Source organism: Dermacentor variabilis, chromosome 11, assembly GCF_050947875.1.
Source record: "Dermacentor variabilis isolate Ectoservices chromosome 11, ASM5094787v1, whole genome shotgun sequence".
NCBI classification, from domain to species: domain Eukaryota; kingdom Metazoa; phylum Arthropoda; class Arachnida; order Ixodida; family Ixodidae; genus Dermacentor; species Dermacentor variabilis.
The window spans coordinates 45111458-45136140 of record NC_134578.1 but is presented as its reverse complement, the minus strand read 5'-3'; the positions used below and the strand labels follow the sequence as shown (position 1 = coordinate 45136140).

The 24683-nt window shown below is 46.5% G+C and overlaps 1 protein-coding gene and 1 long non-coding RNA gene across 5 annotated transcripts in view; one reads left to right on the top strand and one right to left on the bottom strand.

The window, feature by feature from the left end:
* Syt1 (Synaptotagmin 1) overlaps positions 1–24683 on the top strand; it is a 180758-nt gene that overhangs the window by 81799 nt on the left and 74276 nt on the right. Inside the window, exon 1 of one of the 4 annotated variants that reach the window (XM_075674272.1) lies at positions 5795–5834. The exons of 2 other annotated variants lie outside the window; for them this stretch is intronic. In XM_075674272.1, the coding sequence (XP_075530387.1) occupies positions 5810–5834 (25 nt within the window). In that variant the 5' untranslated portion in view covers positions 5795–5809. Of the gene's footprint in view, positions 1–5794; positions 5835–18169; positions 18301–24683 lie in introns of those variants that run through there. One more of the 4 variants, XM_075674275.1, reaches the window with a different exon arrangement.
* The window catches only part of LOC142563682 (uncharacterized), a 31126-nt gene that overhangs the window by 2940 nt on the left and 3503 nt on the right, over positions 1–24683 (bottom strand). The gene's annotated exons all lie outside the window — the stretch shown is intronic.

The window sequence follows — 24683 nt, the reverse complement described above, 5'->3', positions numbered from 1 at the left end:
TCTGTGAGTTCATCTTACTGGTGCAAAATTTCACTTAATTGTTCGTACTCTTAGTGTTCTCCGGTGCTTTCTTATGCTTTTATTTGTCTCTTACCCTGCGACAAAGAGACGACGGCGTCACCTAGACACGCCAATATTACCATTAAAATGTTATCACCGACGCTAATATCGTGTACAGGATATGGGCTATACCGCGTGCTCTCGAAAAATCTCGAAAAACGAAATCACGGAGAATGATCAATGCACTTCATCGGGGGCAGCTGCCTCAAGAAACACAAATGCCAAGAAGTGGACTGAGCCAGTTCGACTTGTGACCTTTTACATGATAATGATCTCGCTTACATCTTCAGAAACTGACAGTAGGCTGCGAACAATGTCAGGATCAGTGTCCTCTTAGAAATTCGTCATTTCGGATGCTAGTTTTGTTTGCTTTATGAAGAATTTTGCAGCTGGTTTCTGAGAACTCTGTCCGCTTTCAACCTTTGCGTGTCGCTGAGTGCTGCCGACATTTGGCATGCTGCTCAATCAACTTTAACATGCGTGCTAGGGCAGACATAGTTGAATCCTACACGGACTCTTCTAGAGTCTTTCCACAAAAAACTTGGCAACGTAAAGTGCACGATAAAGTGCGAGACCAGCGAGTGCTAGCTAGCCCTTCGCGTATAAATCTCTGGTGTGACCGATACTTGAGCATGCCTTGGTTATGTAGTCACAGTATATGTGATAGCATTTCGGTCACAGCATTTATTGTTTGGTCACAGCATGTTTGGTCACGCTTGTGGTTACACGGAGCACAACATTCTAGAGTTGCATTCTTGTATGTTCGTATGTTTAATGAGTTTTTTTTGTATTGTGGTGTCTACTGTACTGCAGTGGTCTCCACGTTTTTCTTCGTCTTTTTTCACCTTTATCTCTCTTTTTTTTCACGCGGAATGCATTGGGGTTGTGTTCTCGCTTGTGAACTTGTGGCCTTTGCATCACGACTTGCGAACTATTTGCGGTAACTCGTCTTTGAGTGCTTTTCCTATCGCTGGCTTTGTTCTTGCACAGAAGAAGCCGGTCGCCTTGCAAGGCGCCATCTTCTTTCATGCTACATATAGCAAAAAAAGTTTTGTGCAGTCATATGCAGAGGAAACTAACTAACCGACCAACCAACCAACTCATTTGCACCAACACAAGCCGCGAGTTTGTCGCTTTCTCCTCTAAAGCACCGACGCATTTGCGACAGCATCAAGATGCCGCACAATAGAGTCCCCACAGCATCAACCTTTCCAGCAGCACCTGGCTACCATGTTCTCCAGCCTTTCTGGCCGATCAAGCAGACGCCCGTTAACGATTCTCATCTTCTTCAGATCCAACCTGGATCATACCCAATTTTCCATTTTCATATAAATGTTTAGTTGTGGAGTGCATGAAATGGTTCACTGCGTAATGGGCCAATCAAAAGATTTGCAAGAAACAAATTTCCGGATCATGAAGCAAGTTGAAATTTATTTCTGCCTTCTTGTATCCCGTGCTGTGTTGCAATTAATATTTTCTGTCCGCTCATGCTGTATGCCTAGCAGAAAGACGGCAGTATCTGAAAACGAATAAATAAGAGGTTGGAACAGCGTATTTTCCGAATAGTAAACTCCATATGAAAACGAACGTAGCCATACGCGTAAAATCTCACTTTATACTGTCGCTGCTGCTGCCGCTTGATGAAACACTTTTCTTCCGCTATAGTTTCTACAGTTGCCAATATACATAGCCTTGGCGTGACGTCACGGAGCAAGCTTCGCAGCAGGCTAGCACCTCAACATGGCGGGCGCGACGGAGTCAATGCACCGTATTTTCTCGTGCACATATCTGTTTACTTTTCTGGGGCGACCGCATTACCTTTATTCCTGTCATCGATTAGGCGCCCGTCTTGCGTGTGTGTTCTTTACCCAGTTTCTAGCGTGCCAGTGCACCAAGATGGCTGCCATGATAACGCCAGTGCAAATTATGTGTACTTTCCTGCAACGTGAGAGTTTTTCATCTGATGCATAAAAGAAGAGTCAGTAGATACAAAACCTCAGTCGCGTCGCAAAGTTAACCAGTATATGTAGTTCGCCAACTGTGCAGCTCGCACGCCGGTCGTCCTTTGGCATCGATCAGACAAGGATGCAAATAGATCCCTTCTCGTCCAACTTTCGCTTTTTTCCTCCAAAATGGGGGCAAAAAAATCGAACTGTGTCAGTAAAGTGGGTCTTTTCGTGCGGCCTACGAGTATACCGGCTTTCTTTTTCTTTTATCTTCATCTGATTTTGCTACCGCACAGTTCATGTTATCTGGGAACAGTGAAGTAAGTAGAGTATTTTTGTCCAGGCGTCTGGAGGGAAACAGCCCCAGTGCAACTGTAATGCACTTCTGCGGAAACCTTTACCACAAAAGGAAACAGAGCGCTTGATTATTTTGCAGATTATCTCTTTCTGAACGTGAATGGCGCAAGCAGGCGTATAGAGAGTGACGTGAAATGCGTCATTTGAATAACTTATACGTTAGACTTCAAGGAATTGCATTAACAGGTCAAGTTCGGGTGCTGGTTAAATTAATTCAGGGAAGTAGCAATGGCAGGGAGGTTAAGCAGATGCTAGTTTCCGCTGTCCTGTGCTGCACCGGAGGGAGGGGGAGGGGTAAAGAATAAAGCGTGTTGCCCGCTTCACAGCAAAATAGAAGATTATCAGCCTTGTTGTTTTTTTGCGTATGTATGCTCTTGCATTGGCAACAAGGCTTGTACTATTCTGGCATCAGTATACAAATGCTATGGTATCAGAATTGTTCGAAAAAAAGGGAAAGAAATATGCTGCAAAGCCCATTAATGCTGCTACAGTCATATTGTCCCGACAAACATAAATCGGTATTTTATAGGACACAAAAGGCAACAATGCCTTTGTAAGACTGCATACGCAAAGGTTCGCGCGTACATGTTGGAAGCGATAACGATCCAAAAGCAATGATGAAAGTCGTCCTTTTCTGTTGGTTGCAAACGCGAAACATAAGTATGTAGCTCGTGATACACAGGGTGTAGTGTATAGAATTTCGCTATCGTATGGGCGAGTCTACGTTGAGCTGACAGATCTGTGCGTTAATGAGCGTCTAAAAGAGCACGACAAGGTGAAGAAGTGCGCAGACGGGCACTTAGCAGTTCACTGTCTTAAGTGAGGGTGTTCGCCCTACTTCGATAACTCATCTATAGCGTCGCTTAACACGTAACTGTCTTGTCGTTCCATAGTGGAGGCAGACGAGATGCAGCGTGATGATTTTGTCTGCGTGAGCGCGCAGTCAATTTCGCTCGCAAAGAATGTGGTGTAGGATGAGTGGTGGCTTGGCATGACTGGCGATGACTTTCTTCTGTGTAGCCCCTCTCTATTCCGTCTTTGTGGCTTATAGGTGTACCCTTCTTGCATAAAATTTGAGTTCGTGTTAGTGCTTGTTGTGCTTAGTTCTTTGTTTAGCGTCTCTGTAAGTCATTGCCCTGCATACCATCATGGATTCGTGCGAACTAGCCCGATCCAATTGGCTGTAGAACAAGTTCAGTTTTATAGCCTGCCAGATGTTCTTCGTTTGTTCCTTAGCATCAACTGAAAAAGCAATCAGTTCTCCGCCTTTTAGAATATGCTTGAAAGGTTAGAAACTGCATCCGGTTCCTACAGTCGAAATCTGCTGAGCCGCCAAGCCACGCACGACCCTGCAGAAAGATGTAAGCTTTCCCTAATGGACAGTCAGATCCCTAAGCCACTACTGCAATTTCTGCATGACCAGCGCGTTTTCGCTTTCATTAAATAAATATCTTTGTCCCAGGACAAGAGAGAGAGAGAGAGAGAGAGGAGAGTTCAGGAAAGGCAGGGATGTTAACCAGTCAATAGTCTGGTTGGCTACCCTACACTGGGGGATGGGAGAAGGGGAAGAGAAAGAAGGGAGAGAGAAGGTGTAGATACGTGTACGGACAGCACTTCAATTAGAGTCGCTCGAGCAAACCAGAAGTTCTGAGAAAACACAAAAGTGCCCTCACTGCCTTCTGAGCCGATGATCGGTCGGGACGGTGCTCTAATATGGTCTGTTCACTCAGAGGACGATCATCTAGTTTCCTCAATGTGTTGGACAAAGACTTTCTTTGTGCTTGAAATTGAGGACAATGGCACAATAAGTGGTCAATGTTCTCCTCGCAGCCGCAAACATCACATGCAGGAGTATTAGTCATTCCAATTAATGCTGAGTAGGCATTCGTGAAGGCAACTCCAAGCCATAACCGGCACAGAAGAGACGCTTCACGTCGGTGTACACCCGCTGGAGGTTTGAGTTGAAGTGACGGATTTAGTCTTTGCAGTCTTGTGCGCCTTGTATGTGCGGTGTTCCACTCTGCCAAGGAGATCGTGCGTGCTAGAATGCCAAGTTGCCTCGCGACGTCGGTCCTTGAGAGAGGAATGGGGACGCAGCGGTCTTCTTGGTTTGACGTCCGAGCTGCCTTATCGGCGTCATCATTTCCAAGGATACCGCAATGACCTGGTATCCACTGAAAAGAGATATCATGGCCTTTTTCTATTAAGTGATGAACAAGTTCCGCGATTTCGCACGTGAGCTGATCGTGAGTTCCATGTCGGAGAAACGACTGCACACATTGCAAGGCCGGCCTTGAATTGCAGAAGACTGCCCATTTTCGAGGACTTTCAGCATTTATCACTTGAAGCGCGTCGCGGAGAGCCGCGAGCTCTGCAGCTGTAGACGTAGTGACATGGGAAGTCTTGAACCGCTTGGTTATTCGCATTGCTGGAATAACTAGAGCGCCGCCGGAACTGGTTGATGTAGTTGATCCATCAGTGTAGACGTGTGTGCAGTCGCTGTATTTCTCGTACAAGAGAAGTAAAGTTAGTTGCTTGAGCGCTGATGATGGCAAGTCCGACTGTTTCTGAAGGCCTGGGATTGTAAGGTTCACTTGAGTACGGCGCATACACCATGGAGGACTGGAAGGCCTTGCCGCAGGTGTGTAACCTGACCTGAAAGAGGCACGGTGCGCGAAGACAGTCGCACTGAATGTCGTGTGGGGCCTATCTACTGGGAGACTTGCTAGGTGGTGGGTAGGGGTCCGGGCAAAGTGTCGTATGTGCACACGCATTGTTTCAATGATAATGTGCGTTTTAATAGTGAAATCTTGAGCGACTGCAATAACCTCAGTCGTTGACGCACTCCGCGGTAGACCGAGACATATCTTGAGGGCTTGGGCTTGGATGCTTTGAATTATATTCAGGTTAGTTCTGCAGGTGTTGGACATGACCGGTAGGCTGTACCGTAGGAATCCAATAAAAAGTACCCTGTACAGTTGCAGCATAGAGTGTATTGGTACTCCCCAGGTCTTTCCTGCAAGGAACTTAAACATATGACAAATTCCTGTCAGGCGCTTTTTCACATAATTCACATGAGGGTTCCAGGAGAGATTTTTATCAAGGACCACTCCCAAAAATCTGTGACTCGTGTTGTACGAGATCATGTGTCTGTCGACGGATATCACGTATGGAGACATTGATTTCCTGGTAAATGCCACCGCTGCGCACTTTTCGTATGATATACGAAGTCCTTGTTCTCTAAGGTAGGATGATGTTAAAGTGGCTGACTTTTGAAGCCGCGCGCGAAGCTGCAGTCGCGTCACAGCTGACGTCCAAATGCAAATGTCGTCGGCGTAGATGGAGAGCCTAACGGTGCCTGGCAGGATGTCGGTGAGTCCAATGAGTGTTAGACTGAAGAGCGTTGGGCTGAGTACTCCGCCCTGAGGCACCGCACGGTTACTGTAATGCTGCGAGGTCGGGCCATCCTCGGTAAGTACGAAAAAGGATCTCTTATGTAGATAGCTACTTATCCAGAGATGCCTCTAACGCGTTGGAAATCGCTTCGTGCGTGACGTTATCGTACGCTCCTTTAACATCCAGAAACAGGGCAGCAGATAATCTTTTGCAGGACTTCTGGTGCTCGACGTACGTCACTAAGTCGATAACGTTGTCTATGGAAGAACGGCCACGCCTGAAGCCGGCCACTGCATCTGGATATACCTGGTAATGTTCGAGGTACCATTCTAGCCGTGCTAGAACCATCCTCTCCATTAGTTTTCCGATGCAACTGGCAAGCGCAATTGGTCGGTATGATGCAATGTCTACAGGCGACTTGCCAGGCTTGAGTAGTGGAATTAGGCGACTGGTCTTCCATTCCTGGGGAACCGTACCTGTCTGCCAGGAGCTGTTGAACAAGAGCAGGAGCACTTTTCGAGCCTCTTCGCCAAGATTACATAGGGCACGGTAGGTTATACCGTCGGGTCCTGGTGAAGATAAACGCTTGCACAAGGCCAGTGCAGCGTCGAGCTCGTCCATGGAGAAAGAACTATCCATGCGGGGGTCGCGTGAAACCGGTGAGTGGTGGAGCGTCGATGTTCCAGCGGAACTTTCGCCAGCAATCCTCCTGCAGAAAGCTTCCGCTACGTCAATCTCGCTGCATTGTTGGTGAAGGGCCAAAGACTTAAAAGGGTGGCGCTGCTGAGGGGTTCCACGGAGGCCACGAACAGTTCTCCATATGTGAGACAAAGGTTTTCGTGGATCCAAAGATTCGCAGAATGATTTCCATCTTTGCGATGCGAGTTTGTCCATGCGACGCTGAATCTTCTTTTGAGTTCTTCTGGCCAACCTCAAGTCATGTACAGACTTCGTGCGCCTGTATCTTCGCTCTGCACGACGACGAATTGCACGAAGCTTCTCTAGCTCGATGTCGTATTCGGTGCGTGCATACGTTCTCAGAAGCGAATGTTTCGCAACCTCTAGGGCACCTTTTATGATGTCCTCTAGGCTAGAGGACAAGTCATCACGACAGCCGTCTTCGACAATTGACTTGAACATTGGCCAGTCGATACATTGTGTGACGCCGGCCAACCTGGAGTCCGTCAACCCTTCAACCCTAAGATAAGTGGGTAGGTGGTCACTTCCCCGCGTTTCAATATCCGGAAACCACCTGACCTTTCTAGTGAAAGAGCGTGAAACAAAGGTCAGGTCCAGGCAACTACAGTAGGCAGTTCCACGCAGGAAGGTGGGGCTTCCATCATTTAACAAGCACAGTTCTTGTTCGGAAGCAAATGACACTAATTTTCTGCCTCGAGTTGATATTAGAACTTCCCCAGAGATGGTGGTGGGCATTAAAATCTCCAGTAATCACCAAAGGCTGCGGAGTCGCCGTCGTGATTCGCCGTAATCTCTCGCAGTCCAGCCGACTTGAGGGCGATATGTAGGCTCCAATTAATGTGAAAGTGAGCTTGCCTTTCTTTACTGTCAGACATACGTATTGGTTTTCTTGGTCAGGCGACACTGGGTGATGGACATACGTAAGATCACGTCGCATGAATACGATGATCTTGCTGCATTCTCCGTGGGTGGCGGACATGAAACACTCATACCCGGACAGTCTGATGTTATCTGATAAGGGCTCGCAGATGACGATGATTGGGAACTTATTCGTGAACACAAACTGTCGAAAGTCCGACATGCGTGACTTCAGTCCTCTAGCGTTCCACTGAAATATCGATGCGTTTCGGACTTCGTCACGAAACGACGGCTTCTGGAGAGCCATGATTTTAACCAAGAGCTGCAAGTACTGGACTCAAAGTGTCCAGCACCTGTAGTGCGCTTTGCGCAGACGAAGACTTCATGTTGGTAAGTATAACGCGAATGGCATTCATGAGGGACCGCAGAATGTTGATGACCTGGAGATCATCAGTCAGCGTCGCTTCAACAGGTGCAGAAGCCGTCGAAGTCGGTGCGTTTTGAAGTAACTTAGCAGGGAGTTGTGCGCTCGGTAGCTCAGGCCATTCTTCAGGACGGGCGAGCCTCCCCGCTTTGCTTGCTTTCCTTGTATCTGTCTTGGTGGCGTAGTGCGGTGATGCGGCAGTCCGTCTGACGGTAGCTGGCGGGTACCTATCTGCAGTTTCGGAATTTCGGGAACGTTTTCGGTGTCGATGCCGACGTCGCCGAACAGCGGTAGCAGCCTCTCGATGCGTTGAATTGTCCCGCACCATTCGTTTTAGAATGGTGAATTCCGTCCGCATCCGCGGGCAATCCTTTGATGAGGCCTTGTGAGGACCGCTGCAGTTAGGGCATTTTAGAACATGTGCGTTGCAGGCGTCTTCTGAATGAGACTCAGAGCACCGCGGGCACACGACGTTGTTCACACAGACACCCTTCACGTGGCCAATCTTGCAACACTTGAAACACTGGAGGGGCTTCGGTACGAATGGTCGTACTGGATGGCGGACATGTCCTACTTTGACGTGGGAAGGAAGGCTGTCTCCTTCAAACAAAATCTTCACACAGCGTGTGGTTCCCAATCTGGAAATCCTTGTAATGAAATTGCCTTCTGTCGTTGGCTTTATCAGTGTTGGCAAGTCGTCATTAGAAATGGCAACGTCGACGTCATAAATGACGCCCGCAGTACCATCGCCGCCTGTGGGGATCATTGATCGCACCTTTACATTGTCGATATCAGTTATATTACGTAGGTGTTGTAGGGCGCTGCGATGTAAAACATCAACTGCCAGGACATTCTTCCGCGAGTTTATTCGCACGTCTTTAATCTCATTTGGTGCGATTCTCTCAAGTAAGCAAGAGAGGACCTGCCTGTTGAGGAGCCGCAAATTGGTCGCCGGGTCCACGGGCATGAAGAGCACAGTGTGCGGCCAGCGCAGCGGTGCACTCTTCACGGTAGAAGCACTTGGCGACGAAGATGCCTGCAGTAGTCTTCTTTTCGCTGATCTACTCATCACGACCTGGAAGTCATCGTCCGACGAGTCGTAGCTGTCCGAACATATCTCAGTGGCCTCGCTGTCTGTATCGCCTGACGCACTTCCACGTTTCCTGGACGCTACCCGACCTGACGGCTGCACATCAGGAAAGTCCTCGGAGATTTCTTCATCCATTGCCGCAAGGAGGGAGCGGCAGCTCCCAGAAATGCAGGAAAACAAAGCGAAAAAGCGGAGACAAACGTAGAAGCGTTCTATCAAAGAATCACTTCGTCTTCCTCCCCCACGTCCCAGGACAAGACTCAAGAAAAACGTGTAGTGCTCAGAAAAAGTTGCATCAAGCATCCTCTCCAGTGCAAGAGCAGCCTCTAATCCTTCTCTGGAACACTCATGCGTCGTTTCGAAATGTAGCAGCGTTTATTGGTATTAAAGAGAGCTTTCGTTTTGCGTTGCGCCGTCGGTATTGAGTCTGCACCACAAATCTAGGTCCAGGAATTCTAAACATTGCCCCCCTTTGGCCGTCTGTTGAACTTTACCGCAATCCGCCGTCGTAATTCGTCATCGCAACTCAATGGGCAGCGTTTTCAAAACGGGATATTTCGAAATATCGGCCGAATTTCGAAAACCTTCAGCTATCAACGTAGACAGGGTGCTCCATTCTAATAACACACGCGTTTGCAGCATTTAGTCGCGCACACACCGCGATAGAGCCGTGGCGATTGGCGTTGCGCTACTGTGCTTCATGTCGCGGAATCGAATCCCTGCCGCGGCGGCTACATGCCGATGGGGTTCCAATGCGAAAAAACGCGCGTGTACTTAGACTTTTTTGCACGTCAAAGAAATCCCAGGTGGTAAAAATTAATCTGCAGTCCCCTACTACGGCGTCCTCATAATCATATCGTGGTACTGGGCACGTAAAGCACCAGAACTTGTTTTTGTTTTTAGTTATTCACTTATTGGTAACTTCCTTGCTCAGTTATAGTAGCGTTATGACTAGACAAGCGTTGTATTAGAGAAGTTATGACTAAATATTGTGAATGCATAAGTTACGGAAAAGAAGTAGCTTCTCGACTCTGATAACTGTCATAGTTGGTAACTTTGATAGCTGTTGAAGTGCGGTCGATCTTACTGGAAGTACTGCCTACTGAGTTACGTATGTGCTCTGTGGTGAAGATTTACAGATGGCCAGAGGAGCAGTGTCCAGAATTGCTGGGTATGCATCGGTTGCTGCTGTTTAACGCTTTGAGAACCTGGACAACGCTCCGCCTTTTCTACCTAGCTGGCTCGAACAGATTTGTACTGTGCAGCGATTGAATTCCTGCCGTTAATGCTAGGTACTTGATTGGCGTCTTTTCTCGCGAGAAGCTTTCGTGTCGACAGGACGTAAGGCGCCGAGCCGGCGCGTCCAGAATTTTCCAGTCTTGCGAAATGGGCGAGGAATGCTAACAGCAGAGCAGAAGCAGCCCTCTGTTCATTCTCGTGCATTGGAAACTGCCGTGCAAGTCTATTTATCTGCTTCTTTTTGTTTTCTTAAGTGGCAACAAAATTCTCCGAGTCATTGGAATTCGCATACATCAGGCCTCTAACTTTGTTAGCGAGGCGAGGACGTTGAAAGGAATGTGATTACAGAAATATTTGCCCTTTCCAGACGCACTGCTCAAGCGCAAGGAGCTCTTCAAGGGAGCAGTGTTTTGTTTCGACAACTTTTGCGACGCCGTGTGCCTCTTTAGAATTTTTAATACATCGTCGACAGACACATGACTCTCGACACTGCGGGTCGCATACTCGAGCCAACACTGCGAAGTACTTTTTTTTATTTATCTCGTACGACAAAGAACACATCTCTCATGTGACTACGTTCTGAGAAATTAGTACTCGTGGAACTTAAAAAAGATTTGTACACTCGCGACTCGAGTTTCTCGCTCAGATATTGTGTTATCATTAGTGGTGAAATGAGCGTTGTCCCTGAACGACAGCTGTACCTAGCAAAATACTTACGTGTCATCTTGTGATAACCGCCCGTTTTATTGCGATAGCAATTATTTGGACACTCCGTACAAGAGAGGAAAGCAGGGAGAGGTCGCGCCGACTTCTTGTGAATGCAGAGGAGGGAGGGGGAGAGAGCGGAGATTATTCGCGTGCTAAGAGGAAGGGGGGAAGCAGCGTTGCGCGCGTCTCCACTTCTACTCCGGCCGTGGCATGGAGGCAATATGCGCTGGGTTCAAAGCCTAACCAACCCAAGATAGCTGATGGCTTCGTGTGCACTGGGTTCTCGCGCGCCTAGTTTGCGTTGAAGCGAGAGGCTGCATGAAGGGGAGTTCGCTCGTCGCTGTTGCCGCTCTTCATCACGCCAAGGTTCTGACAGCGAGTGTCCGCGGTCACCGAGTGAGATGTCTTCATTTTTGCCTGTGCGCACTCGAGATCCTGCTTGATTAATTTAGTTTAGTAAGCAATTGGTCACAGCAGCTTTACAGCTGATCAGGCTACCAACCTTAGTGCCAATAGCTGTCTAATATTAAGTTTGCTATCGCAATCATTGGTTTGCTCTTTCGGGTAAAACAGCTACTTTTTGTGTCTCCACCAAAGTATTTTGGATTGTGACAAAGCAGTTTGTCGAATGTCGAATATGGAAAATTCATGCTAAGAGCTTAACTTTGCAACCCTCCCCCCCCCCCCCCCCCCGCAGCGCAACTTACGGATTGGCTTGATAAACTAATTTCAATGTTCAGAACTATGTGCACACCTGCGCAAGGTTATTGCACATGTGTTTCACATGTCAGCTGCAACTTCACTTTACTGCGTTAGCGTTTCCCTGTCTTACCCTTTTGAACGCGTCAGAAACGGCAACGTCCAGTTCCTATGATATGCACTGCCTGAAACAGCATTTTTGAAGCACTAGCGCAGTGTCGCACCTGTGTACCTTTTAGGCACGGCCAAGTTAAAGAACGGGAAAGACAAAGCGAGCTCGTTGGTCGCACTGCAACGATTGGACAAATGACGTAACTCTCGCGCCAGCTGCGGCTTGCGTGCATTTGACATCCAAACGTTGCGTAACCTGTGTCCCCCTTGGTGGAATTGTTCCATGTCCCGCTTTTATTGGCGCTACGGTTTCTAAAAAAATGCAAAGAGAATTTGCTCTACGAAAGACCCAGTGGCCTAAATGATAAATTGCCGAACCTCTATAGATGGGTGATTCCAGCTAGTAGAACACTCATGATAAAGGTCTAGCTCCAAATATCGTTCTGCTATCTCACAGCTGACTCGGGCCCGCTCGCATGACACTATTTTGCGGCGAACTGTTTCCAACATAAGCTCACACTAGATGCTCTCATTTTTGTACGTCTTAGCCGGCTGTTCATGGTGTTCGCCGCGGACTGTCATAACTTAGTCACTCACATGAAATCATTATGTGTCTGTTTTTGTACATTGCACCTGTATTTACAGGCACAGAGAGTAATTCTCCAGCAATGGTTGAAAACTGTCAATTGTGTCCAATGTGATTTAGCGAACAGCTGCTTCGTATTACGCTGTGGCAGACGTTCTTTTTCTTCGTTTGGTAGCTTTTCATTTTGCTTTAAAACGATATTTTGTATCCCAAATATGTTCGCCCTCACTTTTTTTCACAGCCGCCTACTTAACGAAAAAAAAATCAGTCTGAATTACTGTCGATTCGTTACTTCAGCGAATAACTAGAATACATGAACAGTCAAATGTTCCCTTAAGGTGCGATTGTCGCACCACGGACGATACAATTTCATAAATGTACCGCGAATACTTCAAAGGGCCGTGCTACTTTTACCTTGAGATTCTGTGTGAAATGGACTTTATGGCACATGTACTTTATGGCATCTACATTACGGCACATGTTTGCCTTATTCAGCTCTAACATTTACTTCATTACACGATATGCTAATTTCTCCAATCTACCATTGTGCAAGCTGAAGTAAACGGTTGGTGAACTTTAATTTCTCCAATTTTTCTGCCGTAGACCTCGAAAGTTGTTCTTTAGATGTTCATCGTCGCAGTATTACGAGTTTCTGTTCCTGTGATCCAATTTGTTGTCGTCTTGAGATATTTTCAGTGCGGAGTTTTAAAAGTACGCTAAAGCGCAACACAAGAATCGTTTAAGAACTCTGATCTTGTTAAGGTTGTGCCGATATGTTAATCATTAGAAAAAACGCGAACATGGATGAAATTCATGATTTTGTACTCTCCTTTACTTAAATCGAGGTGCACGTTAAATGACTCCCGGCTGTCGAAATTGATCAGGAGTACCCCACTTCAGCGTGCTTGATAATCATTTGGCATATAAAACTCCAGAATTTTATTAAAATGAATTTTTCACCAAACCTTCGCACAGGCATGTCATTGTGGCCATCACTCATTTCAGTGCATTTCTTTTTCGTATTTTCACCGTTGCGCATCAGCAAAAGTTCAGGAAACCTGCAAAGATCTTTCTTTGGCTTATATACAATCCAATGTTGTTCAGCTTTGATGAGAAAAAGAGATGACCAGGCCCATGAAGACGTCCTCTTAAATTCATTACGTCACGAGGAGCAGGTGGGGAGACTTCACAACTACATCACCACCCGTATTTTGTCTTTGCGTCTTTTCTGATCTCGTAAAGCCGGCCCTCTAGATACAGCTGCGAAGCAAAGTAAAAAAAAAAAACTCGAGCTGAGCAGGTTTTCAGCATCCTCTTTACACATTGTTAAATTCCACGAAAGGACAAAAATGAAATTGAGCAACTCAACTGCAATAGACAGCTGTTCATTTCACCCTAGGGTAAAATGCGCTCGATGTGCCCAATGCAGAGTACCCATAATACCATCACTGTGTAATGTTACCATCTGTGCACGGCGTTCGTGGAAGGTCCTCTGGTTGACGGTACCGGGCAGTGAGAGAGAGAGATTGAAAGGAAAGGTTGCACGCGGTTTCTTACCCTGCACTGGGTGAGGGAGAAGCGTGCAGAAAAGGAAGAAGGAAAGGAAGAACAAGTGATGGCGCTTGAGCAAGCAACAGCCTGCACCGTACAATCAAAGGCGCTCGCAGATCGCAGTCGTCTTTTAAAAAGTGTAGCTGGGCTCTGATGGCTCTCTGAGCAGATGACGGTTGTGCAATGAAATGGCCGTTGGAGGTTCCAACTATAGCTTTACCTAACCAGCTACATCTCTGCTGTGTTCAAATCTCTTTTTATTGCTTTTAAGAGATATACTGTTTACCCGGCACTAATAGATGTAATCTACAGTCGTTAAACTGGATTGCAGGCGTGCTTTGTTTCTGTTTTTCCTCCTGCGGCTTCTAACGTCCCTCTTTCATTTTTTTTGTTTTATTGCTCTTCATAGGCGAAGGGAAGAGCGTATTAATTGATTTTGGTGTTTCAGCTTACTTTTAGTCTTTGGTCGTTTCAATCTACCGTTCAAGATGAAAAGGCTGCAATTCATCGTTCCCTAAACGAGTGTACCTTTTTTGTCATTTTCATTGCGAAAATTCATCCGCCTGGCGAAAAACTTTCACATGAACGCGACCAAAAAATGAAAGATATGAAATTGCTACCGGAAAGGCGTTCAACCGTAAGACGAGCTCATATGTTTTCGAAAAAAGATATTATTGTCAGTTCAGGAAGCAGCCTTCTTTTTCATTATTATTCGTCGTGCTGAAGTTTTACACGCTTTTCATTTTCGAGATACTCCGCAGACTGGCTTAAATATTCATTCCCACAGACAACCGCAAGAGTGTGCAACGCTGAGACTCATGACGTCAAACAGAATTAGTTGTGAACAGCTGTCACGAGCGTTCTGCGCACTGCGAAATAGAAGTTGCGCAACAATTTGTTTGTTGGAAAGCTTACTTATCTTTATGTTGTCCTTGGTTCCTTTTTTTCGCTGTTCCGCTCTGCAAGTCTTGTTGCCTTCTTTTCAAAGGAGGAGATAAGTGTGAAAATTGTGGAACAACATAAATTAAAAAAAAAAAGCAGCATAAGCTGAAAACCTTCAGCTGCAATGTGGAGCTTACACAACAAAGGCAGCGATAGTTTGCAAGCTGTTGCAATATTTAATTTTGTTCTGTCGAAATTACGTTAGCTTTGGTCGTCGTCACGAATGGTTGTCATTTCATCTCGATGGTGGTGGCAGCGCGCACATGCTAAGCGAATAAGGGACAGGCTCATTCCTCAGTATATGTGGTATCTGTGAACACCATAAAAATGAACTATTAACGACTCACCCAAGTCTTCTTGTACGTGGTCTGTTATCTTTCCTAATGACTGGTGGGAGTGAGTGAGCGAAAAATTTATTCGAAATGTCCGGCGATTTGGGCGGGGTGGGGCCACAAGCACCCCAGCCTAGGTGACGGCCTCGAGTCCTTGCGCACGGGTACCTTCATCGGCGTGCCGGACGGCCCACAGTTGACCGGCGAGGTCGTGGCTGAGCAGGGCCGATGATGATAAGGTGGGACTGATGGAATGCACAAAATTTTTATTTTCTTTGGTTACACTGCATAACACCTTGCTCACATTTTTTAATGTCCCATTTCAAATTTCCGACCCTGTGTCACATGACGCGCATGACGTGTTCAGTGCATAAAGTTCATAAAACCCAGAAGTCTCTTTTAACTGGGTTTGGTACGCTTAACATCTGTTTCTATAAAGGGACCGCACACAATCATTCGGTGGTTCAGAATAAAGGAAGGTGAACACTTACATCGGGTGAATATTTATATATCGTATTTTGAAACTCTGTGCGCCCGCGTTTGTTTTTCTGTTGTTTCTTTCTAATCCTTTCCGGTGTGACCATTGAAAGGACAATTACAATGCCAGAGCAGTGTTCGGCGCCACATATAAGCGCAAACCTTTCCTTATACACAGTTAATAAAGAAATGAAATTATCGATACCAAAAGAAAGTCTCAGATACATATCGCGGCATCTACCCCTGGTGCGGCGACACACGCCCTACACTCTTTCACATCTCGTGGGGGTGTGGGGGCAAACCTCAACACTTAAAGACGCCTAGCACGTCATGTGAGCGGTGGGAGGTACAGCTGACCTGCGATACCTTGGCGGGACAAGAAGCTCTCGTCCAGCAAGTACGTCGAGCAGCCATGGCCAGTGGAGCCCTGGAATGAGGACACCACCCACTCGACCTCAAGAGCAACCACCTCGATGGTCCGAATAAATGTTTTTTCTCTCTCTCTCTCAGCTTGAACTCAGATCGCAGCCTAAGGCGAATGTTATAACAACGTCCTTCAGCCTCTGCGAAGCCGTCGCATCAACCTCAATATTACGCACCTCCTAGGAACTGGCTGAGCTGTCTTCGGAACGTCCGCAGTACACTTTCAATTAGGAGTTCCGCGAGCCCATCGCGTAGCCGTGTCGAAAGAGACTTGCCGCTCTTCCTCGAGCCCAACAGGAAGCCGGAAGGAAGGCTGGCAGGCTCACTGGAAGCGTCTCGCCATCAAGGGCGATAGAAGTAAACATAGCAAGAATGCCTCACGAGGCACGCGCGCTGACCCTATAACGATAACAGGCCGAGACCCGCCGCTCGAACACGGAAATCCGTCTTCCACGGGCTGCTAATGAGCTCTCGTGGCACTCTGAGCTTCGCTCAAACTCCAAGCTGACAGGCTAGGCACACTCGTTTTGGCAACACTGGAGAAGGAAGGAACGCCCGTGCGCTTGCGCATCGAAGAGTGTTGCGGTAGTTTTTTTTCTTTGTTTTCGTTAGTTCCTCGGGCGCAGACTCCTTATTCCCGTTGCCTTCGCGCAGGAACTTTGCTTCCCACCCACCCGAGTCCACGAAGCATGCCGTCAACTAGTACCAACGCCTACACCGTGGACCAGTACCGACACCCTGTAAAACACCGTGAACCAACAGCAACAGCATCCTACAGCGTCAACGAATATCAAGATATGCCCTTGCTAACCTTAAGCGTACAGTGTAATGAAGAAAATAAAGAAATATGTGGTTTCCACGACCTGGTTTGATTATAAGGCACGCAGTAGTGGCCTGCTTCGAATTAATTTTGACCACGTGGGGTACGGTAACTTGCACCTAAACCTAAGTACACGAGCGTTTTTGCATTTCGCCCATACCGAAATGCGACCGCCGTGGCAGGATGGGATCGAACCCATTACCTAGATCTCAGCAGCGCAACGCCGTGGCCATACACTATGAACTGCAACCAACGTCCACCTATGAACCAGTACCAAAGTGGCTCTATACCATAAACCATTACCAACATTATTCTGCGCCATAAGACTGCACCAGCTTGCCTGCTTTCAATTGTTCTTGGGGCAGCATGGAAACGATTTCGTGGCGTAAGTGTAGGGGATCAGAGACGAGGCTTAGTTCTGTTTTACGTTAGATAGTCCCAAGTTCATCGTCGCCGAACATGAATTGCCGGGACCTGGAGGGTAGTGACGACTTGTTGGTCTCTAGTGTCTCATAAACACAGCGCAAGGAAGAGGCACTGGCAGAGAGAAATATCCAATGATGGAAACCTGCAGGGGTCGGCAGCAGTAGCTTTCTCTCTGACCGCGGCTACTCCGTGGAGGGAAAGGGGTGTACATCGGGAAATGGAAAGGAAGAACAGCACGACAAGAAGACGGTTCTTCATTGATTGATTGACTGAGTGACTTCCTTAACAAATATTAATATAGTCGATTGATTGATTGATTGGAAGAGATATTGTGGTAGATTCTAGGGATCCAGATTATTATCACTTGGCAGTATTTAACACGCCCCCATCTGACGGTCGCCGTCGGTATACAAGCGTCTTGATTAAATAATGGGGTTTTGCATGCCAAAACCACTTTCTGATTATGAGGCTCGCCGTAGTGGGGGTCCTCGGAAATTCAGACCACCTGAGGTTCCTTACCGTGCACCTAAATCTAAGTACACGGCTGTTTTCGCATTTCGTCCCCATCGGAATGCTGCGGCCGTGGCCGGGATTCGATCCCGCAACCTCGTGCTTAGCAGCCCAACGTCATGCACTGTAAAATAGTTTACACCCTCAAAAGGGAAGAAAGGGTGTGAATGTGTCTACAACACACACCCTTAGGGTGTCGTATATATATAACCGACACCCTAAGTGTGTGAGCTATAGACACATTTACAGCCTTTCTCAATTTAAAGGGTGTAAATTATTTTACTGCGTAGCCGCGTATACGAGCGTCTTTACATTCCGTTTCAGCCGGCATACTAATGCCGTCGCTGGGAATGAAGTCCCCAACTTCGCACTCAGCAACAGCAGGCGAAAGCAACTGAGCCACCGCAGCTGGCATGCTATGCCTACAACACATATATTTTTAACTCCAACTGCTCGCCCACCCACCACCTGATGAACTTCAAGGAGCAGCATTCCTTTGCGAGACAGGTTATAACGAATTGTCGTTCGGCAGCTCAGCGAAAAATGCTGACGTCAGTGTCGCAGATGAAGTAACTTACACTGCCGACGCGATGCTTCTTTTCTTGCTTTCTGCTCCATCGTAGACTGTCGCCAAGTCCTGTTTCAAGTAAGGTCTTTATCGCTACTTTATTCGCCACGTTTGCCCATTTAGAATGACCGCCGTCGTGTGTCAGCTCCTGTTCTTACGCCCACATGCAAATCTCCTACAGTTTCCCGTTTTTTGACCGCGATTGACTGTGTTCAGCTATACAAGCTTTTTTTTTTTTAACACTGCCCACCTCTGTAACAGCCCCCCTTATCTAACGCTTATCACTGTGTCAGTGCATGAGAAACCGTACTATAGTTCCTCTCTTGTTCTTTCTTTGGCCCTCATGGTCACCGTATTCACTTACAAGATTGGTGCTATCGTTGGTGTCAGCTCCATTACCATACGCCCTTGGGAACAGCCGTGAAAAAATATTTCTTTCTGCAGCGATAGACGTTGCCTCGACTTTCTCACTGTGCTATCGGTGAGTCGTTGCTTGTGTTGTAGCAAAGCCTAAGCAATGTTCATCATCGTGCGATCATGCCAAGGATGAAATACAAAGACGAAAGAAGGGAAGCAGCTCAGGTGATGTCGAAACGGGCAGCGACGTTTCCGCGAACTCACACTGCCATCCAACTTTGTCTCCGAAGTATCTACATTACCTAGTTTACCGCAGGAGGCATTTTCTTTCGTATCTTTCTTATTTCCCACTATGGTGCTTCAAATAATGCAGTATACAGCTTTCTCTATTTTGCTGCTGCTTCGTCCGTTGGTGCTTGAAGCGTTCTCATCTGTTTCCAGCCTGCGTGCTTGAGTTTCACCAAGCAATCGGTACTCAAGTATTTTGCTTCATTTGTTATGTGTCTGACTCATGTGCGACAACTTTTTTTCTCAAGTGCACTTTTTTATCCCAGTCTCTTGTTTCTGCCAAATAATGGGGCAAGCACCTCGTCAAGCCGCAGCTTTGGAGCGTTTTGTGCCGGTCCCGGCGTACGGTTTTGTTGTGTGTGTGTTAAAAAAATGCTGCAGTAAAGTTGAAAGTACTGAGGGTAAAATTGTTTCGTGTTTCTGTATGCGGGGCATAGACCCCATGAGGCATTTTCAGCCTTTCGTAAGACCATGCGTGGCGAAAGAAATCAAGACAGGGATATCGCATGACGTTCAAACTAATTAGTTTTTTTTTTTCGCACACAACAAAATGATGACCAAATGATTTCATGTCTCGGGTAGCGTATGATGTATTAAATCAAAGCCTTATTTATTTATTTATTTATTTATTTATTTATTTTTCCTACCGTCCCGTGTTTCACTTTCTTATGTACTGTGTCTCCGAATAAGATGCAACAAACCGGCTTACATAGCTCTGAATTAACTCGCAAGGTAGCGCCAGGGAGCGCACATCTGTTCTGCGTATTAAATTTGAAGTTGAGACGCGACCAGCCTGAAGACCATGAGCGATTTCTCAAGGACGACGCATTTTATAAGTGGCTTTTCTAGTATCAGCGTGAAACGGGCCTACATGCTTACATTTCATTTCATTTCGATGCAGCGTGAGAACCCGAGCGAATAAAAAGAACAATAAATTACGACATAGAACCTGACATACAGTATTGACTGATAGGCATCTCTATAGCACATAGACTTAGCAAACGAATAACGAATGATATATCGGCTAGCAATCAGGAGTAATTGTAGATCGCTGGGAGAGGGGTTCGTGCTGCAGTGGACCCAAAATAGGCCGTGGTTGATGATGATGATAATAGTAGGGGTGATGATGACATTGTTGCTTTTTTGGAATACCCCAATCTTGCGGCTATATAGGGTGCGTGCCACTGGGCATGGGCCCGGTTTTGGCCATTGCTCCATAATAGATATGTGAAATGTATTTACATATGTGCCGTACTTGCCTCTGCATGCGCCTGGCATCAACATTCTAATTTCCACGCGTGTCACACGCCATCTTAGTCTTCGTAACATGAATGCGTCGACGTCTGACAATGTGCATCCGCCGGATAATATTGTTCTTGCATTTCGGCATAGCTCGTGGACGGTGTAGGGCATAAGCATAAATATCGGTGACATTAAGGATGCATACACGTAAGCACTGCACGAGGTTCCACGCTGCAGGGGATGAGCACAGTTGTAGGCATCGCAGTTAGTTGTGTAGCATTCAATTCACCCTTCGAGGAAAGCTTCGCTTCACATAGATCCCAAGATGTGCGGTGGATATCCCCAATTCTTTTTTAATGCACCCCGTTCTCAACCCACTTTTCACTGAGCTTTTTTTCCCTTTCCTTTCTTCGGTTTCGGTTTATGAAGGTGAAAACGAAGAACAAACCTCTTTTTAAAAATTTCGCGCCTGCACGGGTGACGTCATGCTGGCGTCACGAACTTCGCGGTACTTTTGCATTTCTATATCCTAAAGGGTTTAAAACAGAAGGTTTCCTAAAGGGTTTAACATAGACTTCGCCGACCCTTGAATGCAAGCTAATAATTTCTTCGTCCTCAGACATTAGAACAGTGCCGAGCGGAAGTTGGGATAAGCTATGATACCACGTGAAGGCGACGCGGAAGCTTCCAAGATTGATGTCGCCAGTGGTTCCATTGCTCCTCTGCTTTAGGTTACGAGACCTCCGTAACCAGTGTAAGGCAGACCTTTTGGCAGCTCCATAAGCATAATGGATCAATCTGGCAGCACTATTTTGGATATTGTCATGTTCGGCCACGTTGTCAAACTTTGTAAAGGTATCGTTCTGCGCCAATCAAGGGCGCCGGAGCAGGCGTTTGGACCAATCAGTGTTTACAGGATGGCGCAGTCGACAATTCTGGAATTTAAGAACATCCAGTATAGCGCCCCGAGTAAAATTGGTATTCATCTTTAGAGCGCCTCGATTAAGGTGGAACAAAGAGTTTCGAACCGAGCCTACTTGATTTGGGCAATGTTGCCTGCTTAGTAGCTGTGACAGGCGAATACTGCTGGCGGCATTAACCTGACAACCGCCAGGCATCTCCATTGAGTAAGCTACCTTTTTTATGTTCGTGACTTCTATTAATTTTTATTTTTCCTTAATATATAATATTTAGGAGATGTTGGCGCCTTTCTTTGTGTTTTGTTGTGACTGCAAGTTATCTGGCGTCAACGTGGCGCGAGCTTAATTAAAGCGATCTAAGTTAACGAGGTGCTGACTGGGCCTCAGCTATACGCACCCTCGTTTACGTATTCGAAGGAACGCGAAATTAAATGGTACGGCTCTTTCTCATTAAGGAGCTCTTTGCGCATCTCTCTAGGCGTTCGCAACGCGTTAATCATTTGAGCAGGTGTCACAGAAAACGCATTCATTTTCCTTTGGTGTATGTATGCATACGCGTTAAGAGTACGAAGACTGTCTCTCGTACCTTCATTCTTGCTATCATACGCAAATAATACCTCTAGTACTAGGGGTATTTAAAGGAACAATGTGCAAAAAAAATCCTTGAGTCGCTTATTGGTCACAATAATGAACTCAAGGTGCTTCTGTATTTGACTCCATCCTTGCTTGCAATAAAGGTTTCCCTAAATATTTTGTTATTGCGATAGCAAGTACATGGACACTCCCAGCGAAGTTTCGCCGACGCCATGATGTTTTGTACTTAAGTCTAAAAGTGATAAGATCCTTCCCGTCGCGGCGCATGCTGTGGGCGGGAAGTTGAACCGAGAACGATGGTGGCTTATGCAAGCCCTCTTCCTACGCGCCTAATGTTGTTGAACGCTCAAGTGTGCGCAAGAAGGGGAAAGCGAACCCGCCTCTCCTCTAGCCCGGCTTGGGCCCCTAGCCAGGCCACGGGTGAGCATCGCGTGGCTGAGCACATGCGCTGCCCACGCGCCTTATCTCGGAGAAAATCTGCGGCTGGTGCAACGTCAAGGGGCGAGCCGAAATGGCTGGTGGCGGTGCGTGCCCTGCGTTCCCGTGGACCTATAGTGTTGGAGGACGCGGAAAGTTTCGGAGACGAGTTGAAGTGAGAGGCAGCGCAAAGTATTAATTCGCTTCCTGCGTCCAGCGCTCTTCATCACCATCGCTGCGACAGTTCGCGGTCATCGAGTGATAGGTCTTCGTGTCTGATCCCTGTGCCTTAAGAAGCAACACCATGCTTGGTAATTTAATTTCTAAGCAAATGTTTTAGGGCCATTAACGCGACCGATATAACTACGTACATTACTTTCTTAGTTGCCTGATACATTGCTATCGCTATTTATGCTTCGCCGTTCGGGCGCAACTGTGGCTTTTTTTAGTACTTTCCAGAAAGCCTTAATTGGTCGCTACGGTACGAAAGTACTTGAAAACCGACATCAATCATTGCTATTATCATCACCATAAACATATTTATTCTCCACTGCAAGGACGAAGACCTCTCCCCATGGTTTTCAGTCACCTCTATACGGCATCAGATTTCATTCAAAGCCCATAAATTTCTTCGTCACATTCCATCAGCTAATCATCGGCCTCCCGCGACTGCATTGCCTTTTCCTTGGCACAAAAATTTTTCGGGAAGCCTGGCACTTATGGACAAGTCGTCAAATGTATATTCCCTGTCTACTTCAGCAGACCAACGGTTGTCTGATCCATGTAATTGATAAGTCACACACACACACACACACACACACACACACACACGCACGCACGCACACACACACACACACACACACACACACACACACACACACACACACACATATATATATATATATATATATATATATATATATATATATATATATATATATAATGGAGAAAAGCAGAAAAGAGGCTGTCCCGGCGATTGCCGGCTTTACTCTGCTTCTGATATTATATATATATTCGGGGCGCTTTTCTTGTTAGCAGTTGGCCGTGGCATGTCGCCCAATTATCGCGCGTTAATTGTAAAGAAATCCAAATTAACATTCCACCACTTCCAATTTTTCACTCGTGATGTTTTAAACTCATCACTGTTGGGCAAATAATGCGATAGCGTTAGCGGCACCGCGTCGCAAGAAATCCGGCGCCGGACGTCGCTTGGCGAAAAATCATTCCGGACCACGACAACGCAGGTCCTCCGCGTGGCGCGGATGCGTTACTGAACTAGATGAGTTCCTCTAAGCAAAACACGCCAGAAAAATCGTAAAGCACGGCCTAGGCACTACCATCAGACATGATAGCGTCTGAGTTTAATTTGAGTATACCAGAAAACATATTTCTGTTACGCGGAAACTCAAACACAAAGCCCTTTTCCGAGTGCGGTGTCCCGCTCCGTTCCTTGCAACACCGCCATCACGCTCGGCTCCGGGCACAGGCAAGAAAGCTGCGGTTGACGGGAAGCGTGACAAGCAGTCAGGGATGTTTGAACTCTATCGCGTTCCTCTCTTAAAGGCGAAGCTTAAGCGTCATCCAATTCTTTTTTTCTTTTTTCGAAATTATAGCCGGTGACTTCGAAAGTTATGCCCACTTCGATTGAGTTTTGAGTATGACGACAGATTTGATATAAACGTTCCAATAGTTTCGGTTAAATGCATTGGCGCTCCAGTAATTTGTGAGCTTTAATGTATACAAAGAAGGCTTTTTGTTGAAAAAATTGAATGCAACAAAAATGCATTTTCACCTCAAATTTGACTGCACTTATACCGGAACTGGTGCTCGTTTCAAAATTTGTTCCAAGTGGATGTGCCTTGTCAAATCACTGGCTTCATTTCGTCTATGGCGTTGTATGTGATTGGTTGAAATAATGATTAGCGAAATTGTGTTAATTAGTCAAATATCCATTTTGTTTTTCAGTGTAAGCAATGTAATCCTCTGCGGATAATCCAGCTCAACAAACAGATTTAACAGCCGTATGTGTGCGCGCACACACACACACATACGCTGTGTGTAATATTAAGGCTAGTATTTTGACCGTATCTGATATTTAGTCATGTATCTTTGAGGTCATCATGTCGTTGTCACATTTCCCGTAACTGCGGGTTGGTAAGAACAATCACTGTCGCACATTTGGTCCGTAAAAGGGACGGACAGCCAATATTTTCTTTTTTCTTTTTTTTTAGAGCAGAGAAAAGCTTCCTGTTCAGTGTCCAATACTGCAGTGGTAACGCGGTGAACGTCGTAGAACACTTGTTATCGGAACCTTATAGATCTGGAGTTGCAATTGCGCTTATACATTCCTAGGCTGGAAACAGTGACAAATGAGCTCGATAACGATTGTACGACGGCATTAGTGAGAAGCAGAAGAAAAATGCTGCTCTAGCCGTAATAAAAAAGAAGAATCACCTTTTGTTTATCAAGCCTATGGTCATGCGTGTCGCGCCTCCTGAACTGTTGAATGACGTCTTCAATAAGAACTGCGTAGTTTCGAGGTTTCCTGTCTAACAGCTTCGCTTATATACAAATCAAGCAAAGTTATTTTTAGCCAAGCCAAGCCCAGTTTACGAAAGCGAAGCGATGCTTTTCCTACAGTGA